Source organism: Oncorhynchus nerka, linkage group LG7 (assembly GCF_034236695.1).
Source record: "Oncorhynchus nerka isolate Pitt River linkage group LG7, Oner_Uvic_2.0, whole genome shotgun sequence".
Classification (NCBI taxonomy): Eukaryota; Metazoa; Chordata; class Actinopteri; order Salmoniformes; family Salmonidae; genus Oncorhynchus; species Oncorhynchus nerka.
In genome coordinates, this window is record NC_088402.1 from 64,359,797 (window position 1) to 64,373,712 (window position 13,916).

Below are 13,916 nucleotides of genomic sequence, written 5' to 3' on the forward strand. Positions count from 1 at the left end.
CCATCGATTCCCTTTCCTTTTGTTTCTGTTAGTTGGGTCTAATTGGTTACACCTGTTTTGAGTTAGTTTTGTTTGTAGGTTATTTAAGGGCACTAGGCCCGCTGGGTATTGTGCGGGCTTGTTCTCTGTTTATTGGTGTTGGTTTATTAGTGTGATCTCTATTTTTCCGGACAGTTTTAGTCCTGTTTATTTTGGACGGGTTGTTTCCTGCGCCCTTGTGTTTTGCATGTCCGTGTCTCCGCTGTCTTTGGAATAAAAGCTCCACGTACGGAATTACCTGCTCTCTGCGCTTGACTCCTCCACTCACCATTCATAGAAGTCATAACACTCTCTCTCTCTCTCTCTCTTGCTTCTCTTTCATTTTTAAATACTTTTATTTGTTCAAAAGTGTTCAACTATTGTCTTTCTCTCTCTTTGAGTCTACTACCCACCACAGTTTGTGCACCGCAGTGCTAGCTAGCTGTAGCTTATGCTTTCAGTACTAGATTCATTCTTTCATCCTTTGATTGGGTGGACAACATGTCAGTTCATGCTGCAAGAACTCTGATAGGTTGGAGTACGCCCCCCGAAGTTGTCATAATTATTGTGTAAGTGTATGGAAGGGGGCGAGAACCATGAGCTGTACCCAGAGGACGGAAACTAGCTACCCTACAGAGTGCTGTTGAGGCAACTGTAGACCTTCATTGCAAAAGAGTGTGTTCTAATCAATTATTTGGTGATGTGAAAATATTCAGTATAGTTTTATCTAAAAAGGAAAACTTTTTTAGTGTTTCACTATTTTATTTGTATGAAATTCACTGAGGAGGATGGGTCTCCCCTTCTTTGTCTTCCAGTCAGCCTATGAAAAGAGTCCCAATTCATCATGACAAAGCTCGCTTACCTGCCCTGGGCCTTTTAGAATGTCACACAAACGTTTCTGATAAACAAACCACTTATCCTGTGCTTGCTTCAGCCCTAATATGCAGCCGATTAATGCTTGTTAATGCAATTTAGTAGACGGGAATGAAGGGGTAATAGTGGTGGCGTCTTGGGGTTACGCTTATATTCAATTCCACTGAAACACAGACAAGAGGAATTCATAAAAATTCTAACTCCACTGAGAGAAACCAGTAGAAATGCCTTATACATGACAGTGTTGCAGATACAGAGAACACCCTGTTTCGACTTAGAGAAAGCTTAAAGTTTATTTTGAATGGCCAATAGAATGATACATTTAGGATTAAACACACTCTCGCTTTTCTGATAAAAGAAGAAGAAATAAGTACTTCCAAAGCAATGTAATAGTAGTTTGGGGTTTTATAATGTGTCCACTCAAATAATTGAAAAAAAGAAAACATTAAGTTCCTCGCCTAAAATATGTCACAGTTGTGACTGTACTACTCTGTTAGATGAACCATGTGCTTCTGTTGTGCCAACCTCTCAAAGTATCTTTGTGATGCTACTTTTACTCTGATGTAGGTAGCCATAAAATCCAATTAACAGGCTCTAAGTAACCAGATCCACTGTACCTACTGTATATGTCAGCCATTGACTAGAGCTCTCTACAAAGATAGTAGTTCTTAGGCCATCAGAGATGTGCTACTGTATACCATCGCCTGGTTGCTAGGATGTTTCTAGTCTCATCTCATTTTTCACCATGAATCCAGTCAAAATTGACAAATGTAGTCAAATGTATTTGGCTGTTACCAGGGAAAGTTTTGCTATTCACAAATGTTTTCACGCACATTACCTTTGATGTATACATTTGTCATACTGGACATAATTTTGCCTTTTCTGGCAAACCAGGTGTTGAGGCTAGGTCCCTGATGACTCAATGTGGCATATGTGATATCAGTGGATCTATTTGGTGTTTTGAACTTCAATTTGCCAATTGACAAAGCAGGGTTGAGAAGCGATCTGAGCCATTCATCATTTCATCATTTCCAAAAGGCTAACCATCTCCAGTCTGAAGCCTTCTGTCCTCACTATGGAGATGGAGGTTATTCAATGGTGCTGCTGATAAATCGGATTCAAAATGCAGGCAGAACCCTGCTAACACCACCACCTGTGCCCACCACCACCACCTCCCTGCAGGAAGTAAATCTTTCTCTTCATCCACAGAATATGAAAATGAGATTTATTGATGCACCAATATACAAACCTTTACAAATCGCTTGCCAGGCACAAGATTTATGGCTGTGTGAGCTGTGGAGTTGCATCATTGTTACCATGGTGTTGGCTGGTGCTCGGTGTATCTGTCCTGCAGACAGAGGCTTCTCTCCCTCCCCTCCACCCCACCGCCTTCCTCGTCGCTTGCCGCCTCCACCTGCCCAGACAAGGCCTCTGATTTATCACCTCCAGTCTGGCAAATTGCTTTTACAGCCTCCTTGATTATTGTTCAGCGCTAAATGGATAACAGATTATTTCTAAAGATCCTTTAATACACAGGGGGTCTGAAGGGACATTAGCCTGCTGTGGCATCTCGGTTGGGGATGGGCACATCAGCAATTTTCTCGGATTGTAATCATTGCATCAATAGTGACTTTCCTGTGACTTCCGAGATCCTTTATGTGTTCTTTCCCACAATGTCACTAGTAATCCCTTTAATAAATGCCTGGACCCTAACTGGGCTCTGGAGCTGTGCTCACCTCACTAGCACAGGCAGACATGCAGGACTAAGGAAGATATTAATTTCCCGCTTCATCAGTATGATTTGTGGCTCATAAAATCAGAGATGGATCCAACAGCTGTGTAATAGGGATTTTAACCTCCGTTTGCTTTGGTTTCAAACTATTCCACTTTTAATGGCCTCTGTGCAGATCTTTCACATCTGGTTGGCTGTACCACTGCTCTGTTGGGAAAGTAGAGCTGCTAATGGACATAACTCACTGCTGCTTTCCGCTCAATAAACTGGAATCAATACATTTTCTTTAGGTATGGAGACCAAGTTTTAATGAATGATTATGTTTATTATTCAGTTCGGCATCCCGTATTCTGATGAGTTTACAAAGAAAATGAGCTGTGTTCATTTGTAACTTTGTTTGTTGATTTTCAGGGCTGTCCCCAGATCCTGCCCACCAGTGACATCCTGGTACCTGCAGGGATCATTCGGCCAATCACGCTGCGAGCCCGGAACCTCCCTCAGCCTCAGTCTGGACAGAAGAACTATGAGTGTGTGTTCAACATCCAGGGCAAGATGCAACGCATCCCAGCTGTGCGCTTCAACAGCTCCTGTATCCAATGCCAGAACACCTCAGTGAGTACATGGCCTATAATTATGACTTACCCGCCCTGACAGCCTTATTTCCAGGCCCTGCAGAATGTTGTTATTTATACAGTATTCACTGTTAAATATGATGTGAATTGTTGTTGGATTTGAGTTCTTGGTCCAGTGTAAAAACTATTTTGTCTTACACTGATCTTTTGAACTAGTTTTCCACAGGTATTTTACTAATGCGTATATAAAGAAAGAGTATGCTTCCCCTCTCCCTCTCTTCCTCTCTGTCTCATGGAAATAATAGGCAGAAAAATCAAGGTGACTTTCCACTGAGTCACTGATCACAAAAAAACGTTATCCGCAAAATCAGCAAAGGCATCAATTCAGAGCATTAAACTTGTTTTCTCAATCCCAGTGAAAAATGTGGCATGTCAAAGAGCTGACATTGAGAGTATCCTCTCTACCCCTCTCTCTCTACCCCTCTCTCTCTCTCTCTCTCTCTATTGCTCCTTAGAACCCCATCTCTCTCTCCTTTTCTCTCCTACTCCCTCTGTCTCGTAGTAATGTTACAGACGGCTGCCTTCTGTGACCCATCTGGTTGTCACAGTAACCCCAGGGAATCTTGTAAAATAATTAGCCAGTCACAGGATGCGGGTCTTAATTTGGTTGGACAATGTGACCTAGGGAAAGGGAATGTGGTGTGGGTGGAGGTGCTGGAGCGTTCCTTGGGTAGGGTTTGACTAGCCCTCTGCCACGGAGTGTCTCCCCTCTAACCCCCTTAACCCCTGGAGGTCAAAGGTCAGGCTGTGGGCCACTGTCCTTTGACAGGACAATTGATGTCCCGTGGCAATTTAATAATGAGGATCACGTATCCAGCACACACGCCCTTCCCCAGCGGGTCGGGTTAGGATTGATTGTTGTCCTTTCCCTGGCTGACACATGCTGTCTGGCGCACTACATTGTGAAGGCCTTCGGAAGGACCCTGCTGCGAAGAGCAACTGTTGTCCTTCCATCTGTTTCCACTCATTTCCTCACCCTCATCGTTATGTCTTTCTCTGACCCCCGCCCCGCGTGCTGCGGCTATGCATTTAAAATGAAATTGAAAAGTAGTTTTGTGGTAGACAATTATTAAGTGAGTGCACAAAGGTTAGAGGATTGGGCATTGGGGTTTGGATTGTTCAAAGCATAAAACTGCAGATGCTGTGTGAACAATGCAACAGCTCTATGAATATAGTGAGGAAATCAGCATTAAATAGATGTGTTCTAGTGTGTTAATCACTTCACCTGTGTAGGCCGTCATTGTAAATAAGAATTTGTTCTTAACTGACTTGCCTGGTTAAATAAAGGTTAAATAAATAAAAAAGTAAAAACCTAAAGGTAAACATTTGAGGCTGTTTACCACACACAAGGACAGGCTGAAACATTGAGTATACCACATTAAACTGTAAATGTTAGTCCTCCCTCACACTCCCCTGCTTCATCTCAATCTGACAGAAAGAGAAACCACACTGAGATTGATATTCAGGCCCTGACGTTTTTTTTACTACTCCCCTCCCCCATTCTGACTTGTAGCTACAACCCGCTGTCTCTATCTCTTTCGTTCTCCCTCCCCCTCCCCCATTCTGACTGGTAGCTACTACCCGCTGACTCTATCTCTTTCTTTCTCCCTCCCCCATTCTGACTGGTAGCTACTACCCGCTGTCTCTATCTCTTTCTTTCTCCCTCCCCCATTCTGACTGGTAGCTACTACCCGCTCTCTATCTCTTTCTTTCTCCTCCCCCCCCATTCTGACTGGTAGCTACTACCCGCTGTCTCTATCTCTTTCTTTCTCCCTCCCCCATTCTGACTGGTAGCTACTACCCGCTGTCTCTATCTCTTTCTTTCTCCCTCCCCCATTCTGACTGGTAGCTACTACCCGCTGTCTCTATCTCTTTCTTTCTCCCTCCCCCATTCTGACTGGTAGCTACTACCCGCTGTCTCTATCTCTTTCTTTCTCCCTCCCCCATTCTGACTGGTAGCTACTGCTGTCTCTATCTCTTTCTTTCTCCCTCCCCATTCTGACTGGTAGCTACTACCCGCTGTCTCTATCTCTTTCTTTCTCCCTCCCCATTCTGACTGGTAGCTACTACCCGCTCTCTATCTTTCTTTCTCCCTCCCCCATTCTGACTGGTAGCTACTACCCGCTGTCTCTATCTCTTTCTTTCTCCTCCCCCATTCTGACTGGTAGCTTTCTCCTTTCTCCCCCCATTCTGACTGGTAGCTACTACCCACTGTCTATTTCTTTCTCCCTCCTCTTTCTTTGGTAGCTACTACTCTCTATCTCCCTCCCTCCCCCATTCTGACTGGTAGCTACTACCCGCTGTCTCTATCTCTTTTTCTCCCTCTCCCATCTGACCCATTCTGACTGGTATTCTGACTGGTAGCTCCCGCTGTCTCTATCTCTTTCTTTCTCCCTCCCCCATTCTGACTGGTAGCTACTACCCGCTGTCTCTATCTCTTTCTTTCTCCCCTCCCCCATTCTGACTGGTAGCTACTACCCGCTGTCTCTATCTCTTTCTTTCTCCCTCCCCCCCATTCTGACTGGTAGCTACTACCCGCTGTCTCTATCTCTTTCTTTCTCCCTCCCCCATTCTGACTGGTAGCTACTACCCACTGTCTCTATCTCTTTCTTTCTCCCTCCCCCATTCTGACTGGTAGCACTACCCGCTGTCTCTATCTCTTTCTTTCTCCTCCCCCATTCTCCCCCATTCTGACTGGTAGCTACTACCCGCTGTCTCTATCTCTTTCTTTCTCCCTCCCCCATTCTGACTGGTAGCTACTACCCGCTCTCTTCTCCTTTCTCCCTCCCCATTCTGACTGGTAGCTACTATGTCTCTATCTCTTTCTTTCTCCCTCCCCCATTCTGACTGGTAGCTACTACCCACTGTCTCTATCTCTTTCTTTCTCCCTCCCCATTCTGACTGGTAGCTACTACCCACTGTCTCTATCTCTTTCTTTCTCCCTCCCCTCTCCCATTCTGACTCTCTATCTTTCTTTCTCCCTCCCCCATTCTGACTGGTAGCTACTACCCACTGTCTCTATCTCTTTCTTTCTCCCTCCCCATTCTGACTGGTAGCTACCCACTGTCTCTATCTCTTTCTTTCTTTCTCCCTCCCTCCCCTCTTTCTTTCTCCCTCCCCCATTCTGACTGGTAGCTACTACCCGTCTCTATCTCTATCCCCCATTCTGGTAGCTACTCCCGCTGTCTCTATCTTTCTTTCTCCCTCCCCCATTCTGACTGGTAGCTACTACCCGCTGTCTCTATCTCTTTCTTTCTCCCTCCCCCATTCTGACTGGTAGCTACTACCCTGGTAGCTCTATCTCTATCTTTCTCCCTCCCCCATTCTGTCTCTATCTATTCTGACTGGTAGCTACTCCCACTGTCTCTATCTCTTTCCTCCCCCATTCTGACTGGTAGCTACTACCCACTGTCTGTCTTTCTTTCTCCCTCCCCCCCATTCTGACTGGTAGCTACTACCCACTGTCTCTATCTCCTTTCTCCCCCCATTCTGACTGGTAGCTACTACCCGCTCCCCCATATCTCTTTCTTTCTCCTCCCCATTCTGACTGGTAGCTACTACCCGCTGTCTCTATCTCTTTCTTTCTCCTCCCCCATTCTGACTGGTAGCTACTGTCTCTATCTCTTTCTTTCTCCCTATTCTGACTGGTAGCTACTACCCACTGTCTCTATCTCTTTCTTTCTCCCTCTCCCATTCTGACTGGTAGCTACTACCCGCTGTCTCTATCTCTTTCTTTCTCCCTCCCCCATTCTGACTGGTAGCTACTACCCGCTGTCTCTATTCTGACTGGTAGCTACTTGTCTCTTCTCTTTCTTTCTCCCTCCCCTCTCCCATTCTGACTGGTAGCTACTACCCGCTGTCTCTATCTCTTTCTTTCTCCCTCCCCCCCATTCTGACTGGTAGCTCTACCCTGTCTCTATCTCTTTCTTTCTCCCTCCCCCCCATTCTGACTGGTAGCTACTACCCGCTGTCTCTATCTCTTTCTTTCTCCCTCCCCATTCTGACTGGTTCTTCTCTATCTCTTTCCTCCCCCCCATTCTGACTGGTAGCTACTACCCGCTGTCTCTATCTCTTTCTTTCTCCCTCCCCCATTCTGACTGGTAGCTACTACCCGCTGTCTCTATCTCTTTCTTTCTCCCTCCCCCATTCTGACTGGTAGCCTACCCGCTGTCTCTATCTCTTTCTTTCTCCCTCCCCCATCTCCTATCTCCTTTCTCTCTCCCCATTCTGACTGGTAGCTACTACCCGCTGTCTCTATCTCTTTCTTTCTCTCCCCCATTCTGACTTTCTTTCTCCTCTCCTCCCCCTCCCCATTCTGACTGGTAGCTACTATTCTGACTGGTAGCTACTACCCGCTGACTCTACTGTCTCTATCTCTTTCTTTCTCCCTCCCCCATTCTGACTGGTAGCTACTACCCACTGTCTCTATCTCTTTCTTTCTCCCCCCATTCTGACTGGTATACTACCCACTGTCTATCTCTTTCTTTCTCCTCCCATTCTGACTGGTAGCTACTACCCGCTGACTCTTTCTTTCTCCCTCCCCCATTCTGACTGGTAGCTACTACCCACTGTCTCTATCTCTTTCTTTCTCCCCCCCATTCTGACTGGTAGCTACTACCCACTGTCTCTATCTCTTTTCTCCCTCCCCCATTCTGACTGGTAGCTACTCCCTCCCCCTCTTTCTTTCTCCCTCCCCATTCTGACTGGTAGCTACATTCTCTATCTCTTTCTTTCTCCCTCCCCCCCATTCTGACTGGTAGCTACTACCCGCTGTCTCTATCTCTTTCTTTCTCCCTCCCCCCCATTCTGACTGGTAGCTACTACCCACTGTCTCTATTCTCTTTCTCTTTCTTTCTCCCTCCCCTCTCCCATTCTGACTGGTAGCTACTACCCACTGTCTCTATCTCTTTCTTTCTCCCTCTATTCTCTTCTTTCTCCCTCCCCATTCTGACTGGTAGCTACTCTACCCTTTCTCCCTCCCCCATTCTGACTGGTAGCTCTATCTCTTTCTTTCTCCCTCCCCCATTCTGACTGGTAGCTACTACCCACTGTCTCTCTCTTTCTTTCTCCCCCCATTCTGACTGGTAGCTACTCCCACTGTCTCTATTCTGACTGGTAGCTACTACCCGCTGTCTCTATCTCTTTCTTTCTCCCTCCCCCATTCTGACTGGTAGCTACTACCCGCTGTCTCTATCTTTTCTTTCTCCCCCTCCCCCATTCTGACTGGTAGCTCTCTATCTCTTTCTTTCTCCCTCCCCACTGGTAGCCATCTCTGACTCTCTCCCCCCATTCTCTCTTCTCTTTCTCCTCCCTCCCCATTCTGACTGGTAGCTACTACCCACTGTCTCTATCTCTTTCTTTCTCCCTCCCCCATTCTGACTGGTAGCTACTACCCACTGTCTCTATCTCTTTCTTTCTCCCTCCCCTCTCCCATTCTGACTGGTAGCTGACTATCTCTTTCTTTCTCCCTCCCCATTCCCACTGTCTCTATCTCTTTCTTTCTCCCTCCCTCCCATTCTGACTGGTAGCTACTACCCACTGTCTCTTTCTTTCTTTCCCCCCCCATTCTGACTGGTAGACTGGTAGCTACTACCCGCTGTCTCTATCTCTTTCTTTCTCCCTCCCCCATTCTGACTGGTAGCTACTACCCACTGTCTCTATCTCTTTCTTTCTCCCTCCCCCTCTCCCATTCTGACTGGTAGCTACTACCCACTGTCTCTATCTTTTCCACTGTCTCTATCTCTTTCTTTCTCCCTCTCCCATTCTGACTGGTAGCTACTACCCGCTGTCTCTATCTCTTTCTTTCTCCCTCCTCCATTCTGACTGGTAGCTACTCCCGCTGTCTCTATCTCTTTCTTTCTCCTCCCCCCCCATTCTGACTGGTAGCTACTACCCGCTGTCTCTATCTCTTTCTTTCTCCCTCCCCCATTCTGACTTAGCTACTACCCGCTGTCTCTATCTCTTTCTTTCTCCCCCCCCCCATTCTGACTGGTAGCTACTACCCACTGTCTCTATCTCTTTCTTTCTCCCTCCCCCATTCTGACTGGTAGCTACTACCCGCTGTCTCTATCTCTTTCTTTCTTTCTCCCCCATTCTGACTGGTAGCTACTACCCTCTATCTCTTTCTTTCTCCTCCCCCCCCATTCTGACTGGTAGCTACTACTCTCTATCTCTTTCTTTCTCCCTCCCCCATTCTGACTGGTAGCTACTACCCACTGTCTCTATCTCTTTCTTTCTTTCTCCCTCCCCATTCTGACTGGTAGCGCCACCATCTATCTCTTTCTTTCTCCCTCCCCATTCTGACTGGTAGCTACTACCCACTGTCTCTATCTCTTTCTTTCTCCCCCCATTCTGACTGGTAGCTACTACCCACTGTCTCTATCTCTTTCTTTCTCCCTCCCCCATTCTGACTGGTAGCTACTACCCGCTGTCTCTATCTCTTTCTTTCTCCCTCCCTCCCCCATTCTGACTGGTAGCTACTACCCGCTGTCTCTATCTCTTTCTTTCTCCCTCCCTCCCCCATTCTGACTGGTAGCTACTACCCGCTGTCTCTATCTCTTTCTTTCTCCCTCCCCCATTCTGACTGGTAGCTACTATCTCTTTCTTTCTCCCTCCCCCATTCTGACTGGTAGCTACTACCCACTCTATCTCTTTCTTTCCCTTTCTGACTGGTAGCTACTACCCACTGTCTCTATCTCTTTCTTTCTCCCTCCCCCATTCTGACTGGTAGCTACTAGCTCTATCTCTTTCTTTCTCCCTCCCCCATTCTGACTGGTAGCTACTACTGTCTCTATCTCTTTCTTTCTCCCTCTCTCCCATTCTGACTGGTAGCTACTACCCGCTGTCTCTATCTCTTTCTTTCTCCCTCCCCCATTCTGACTGGTAGCTACTACCCACTGTCTCTATCTCTTTCTTTCTCCCTCCCCCTCCCATTCTGACTGGTAGCTACTACCCACTGTCTCTATCTACTCCCCCATTCTGACTGGTAGCTACCCCACTGTCTCTATCTCTTTCTTTCTCCTCTCCCCATTCTGACTGGTAGCTACTACCCGCTGTCTCTATCTCTTTCTTTCTCCCTCCCCCATTCTGACTGGTAGCTACTACCCGCTGTCTCTATCTCTTTCTTTCTCCCTCCCCCATTCTGACTGGTAGCTACTACCCGCTGTCTCTATCTCTTTCTTTCTCCCTCCCCCTCCCATTCTGACTGGTAGCTACTACCCGCTGTCTCTATCTCTTTCTTTCTCCCTCCCTCTCCCCCATTCTGACTGGTAGCTACTACCCGCTCTTTCTTTCTCCCTCTCCCATTCTGACTGGTAGCTTTCTCCTCTTTCTTTTTCCCCTCCCCCATTCTGACTGGTAGCTACTACCCGCTGTCTCTATCTCTTTCTTTCTCCCTCCCCCATTCTGACTGGTAGCTACTACCCACTGTCTCTATCTCTTTCTTTCTCCCTCTCCCATTCTGACTGGTAGCTACTACCCGCTGTCTCTATCTCTTTCTTTCTCCCCCATTTCTCTGGTAGCTACTACCCATTCTGACTGGTAGCTACTACCCACTGTCTACTTTCTTTCTCCCTCTCCCATTCTGACTGGTAGCTACTGTCTCTATCTCTTTCTTTCTCCCTCCCCATTCTGACTGGTAGCTACTACCCACTGTCTCTATCTCTTTCTTTCTCCCTCCCCCATTCTGACTGGTAGCTACTACCCGCTGTCTCTATCTGTCTCTATCTGACTGGTAGCTACTTTCTTTCTGACTGGTAGCTACTACCCACTGTCTCTATCTCTTTCTTTCTCCCATTCTGACTGGTAGCTACTACCCGCTGTCTCTATCTCTTTCTTTCTCCCCCCATCCCCCATTCTCTGACTGGCTACTACCCACTGTCTCTATCTCTTTCTTTCTCCCCCTCCCATTCTGACTGGTAGCTACTACCCACTGTCTCTATCTCTTTCTTTCTCCCCCCCCCCCATTCTGACTGGTTACTTTCTCTATCTCTTTCTTTCTCCCTCTCCCATTCTGACTGGTAGCTACTACCCGCTGTCTCTATCTCTTTCTTTCTCCCTCCCCCATTCTGACTGGTAGCTACTCTCTATCTCTTTCTTTCTCCCTCCATTCTGACTGGTAGCTACTACCCACTGTCTCTATCTCTTTCTTTCTCCCCCCCTTTCTGACTGGTAGCTACTACCCACTGTCTCTATCTCTTTCCCCCCCCCATTCTGACTGGTAGCTACTACCCACTGTCTCTATCTCTTTCTTTCTCCCTCTCCCATTCTGACTGGTAGCTACTACCCGCTGTCTCTATCTCTTTCTTTCTCCCTCCTCCATTCTGACTGGTAGCTACTACCCGCTGTCTCTATCTCTTTCTTTCTCCCTCCCTCCCCATTCTGACTGGTAGCTACTACCCGCTGTCTCTATCTCTTTCTTTCTCCCTCCCCCATTCTGACTGGTAGCTACTACCCGCTCTCCCCTTTCTCCTCCCTCCCCCATTCTGACTGGTAGCTACTACCCGCTGTCTCTATCTCTTTCTTTCTCCCTCCCTCCCCCATTCTGACTGGTAGCTACTACCCGCTGTCTCTATCTCTTTCTTTCTCCCTCCCTCCCCCATTCTGACTGGTTACTTTCTCCTTTCTTTCCCCCCCCATTCTGACTGGTAGCTACTCTATCCCACTGTCTCTATCTCTTTCTTTCTCCCTCCCCCATTCTGACTGGTAGCTACCCCATGTCTCTATCTCTTTCTTTCTCCCTCCCCTCTCCCATTCTGACTGGTAGCTACTACCCACTGTCTCTATCTCTTTCTTTCTCTGGTAGCTCCCCATTCTGACTGGTAGCTACTACCCACTGTCTCTATCTCTTTCTTTCTCCCTCCCCCATTCTGACTGGTAGCTACTACCCGCTGTCTCTATCTCTTTCTTTCTCCCTCCCCCATTCTGACTGGTAGCTACTACCCGCTGTCTCTATCTCTTTCTTTCTCCCTCCCCCTCCCCATTCTGACTGGTAGCTACTACCCGCTGTCTCTCTCTTTCTTTCTCCCTCCCCTCTCCCATTCTGACTGGTAGCTACTCCCGCTGTCTCTATCTCTTTCCTCCCCCATTCTGACTGGTAGCTACTATCTCCTTTCTCCCTCCCCCATTCTGACTGTCTCTATCTCTATTCTTTCTCCCTCCCCCATTCTGACTGGTAGCTACTACCCACTGTCTCTATCTCTTTCTTTCTCCCTCCCCCTCTCCCCCTCTCTCTGTTTGTAGGGGATTTTTAGATGAATTGATAGTGTGATTACCTGTGACACAGTGGGCTGGGGCCACATCATCCCTTCTTCTCTGTCTCTGCCCCTATCTGATGGATCTCTCCTGAATAGTAATCTAGCCATAGTGAAGACATGCCACAGATTACACTCAGTTCCTGGGGTGTGTGCTGTCCTCCCTCCCCTCACACTCAACGGCTATCAATCAGTATGGCCGTCAAGACGATTGGCTGTCAAGACTGCTGCAGCCAGGTGACTTTGAGGCCATGGGGTCCATGCTAATGCAATTGTGAGTGGCCTCAGATGGGCAATGCTGAATCAATCAATTTCATCTGCTGTTTAGTCTCCCCCTCACTGAGAACTTTCAGGTATCAGTCAGCACTTTTGCTTTGATGGGAGGCCACTGAGGTGGGGGTTAGTTAGGTTAAACATGCTGCTGGACATGTTCACCAGCTGTGACAGTATGTTTTACCAGACAGGGCAACTTCAACTTCTAGTGTAGTTGAATGTTGCAGTTGGATGTGATTTCACTGTCAGGTCTTACTTTAAAACTGTTACTGTAGGTAGAGTAATGCGGAGATTGAGTGATCGTTCTGTGACTCAGCTGTAGCCTTGGCCCTAGCCTGGGTACCCGTCTGCTTAGTTAACATTTCACTCCTTGTATTCCGTGTCATTGTTTGGCATGGCGATTCCATAAGGAGTTGACAGGAGAGCAGAAACAGACTGGCGCCCAGGCTACTTTGGCCCTGCTTGATGATGTAAATGTTCTCATGGGGGAACTAACAGAGATATAACTCTGATTTGATTTGATTCATCCTATGGGAACTAAACACACAGCCAGACCCCTCATATTACCCCATCACTGCCTCATAATTGTCCTCTTATCAGCACTCTTATCCCTGTGACGATCTTCTCTTCTAATGAGAGCCCCTTCCTGGCCCTCCCTGGGAGAGAGGGGCCATTCTAGTGGACCAACAAGCCTCCCTCCCGTCTCCCTCACTTCTCTGCTGTTTCCCGCCGCCTGGCCTTTCTCACTCTCACAATGCTCTCTCTGTATGTACACCCTTATCTACATTTAGAGCCAGCTGGTTTGTCCTGGTAAGTACATTTTAAAAGTCCACTATACAGTACATAGAGATGTCATTCACCAGAGAAACTAGCCCCGAGGCTCGCGTGTCCATGTTGGTGTGCGTGTGTTTCCAGGACTGTTGTATGTGAATTTGACCCGTGATGTGCCGTTCAGCATGTGAAAGAAGCATCTGCCACAGGTCTCGAGTAGCCCTGTGTAAGTGATGCAGACAGATAACAACAGTTTGCCCTCAGACAGACAGACCAGTGAACAGACCAGAGCAACACACATGTCTGACAGCACATCCTGCATAAATACAACACAAGGTTGTGCCCTTGCCTCTGCCCACATACAAC

The 13,916-nt window shown here is 47.4% G+C and overlaps 1 protein-coding gene across 1 annotated transcript in view; it reads left to right on the plus strand.

Moving 5' to 3' along the window:
- Positions 1 to 13,916, plus strand: part of LOC115132181 (plexin A3) — a 137,545-nt gene that overhangs the window by 93,713 nt on the left and 29,916 nt on the right. The window contains exon 10 of the mRNA XM_029664516.2: positions 3,035 to 3,235. Within this exon, the coding sequence (XP_029520376.1) occupies positions 3,035 to 3,235 (201 nt within the window). The remainder of the gene's footprint in view (positions 1 to 3,034; positions 3,236 to 13,916) is intronic.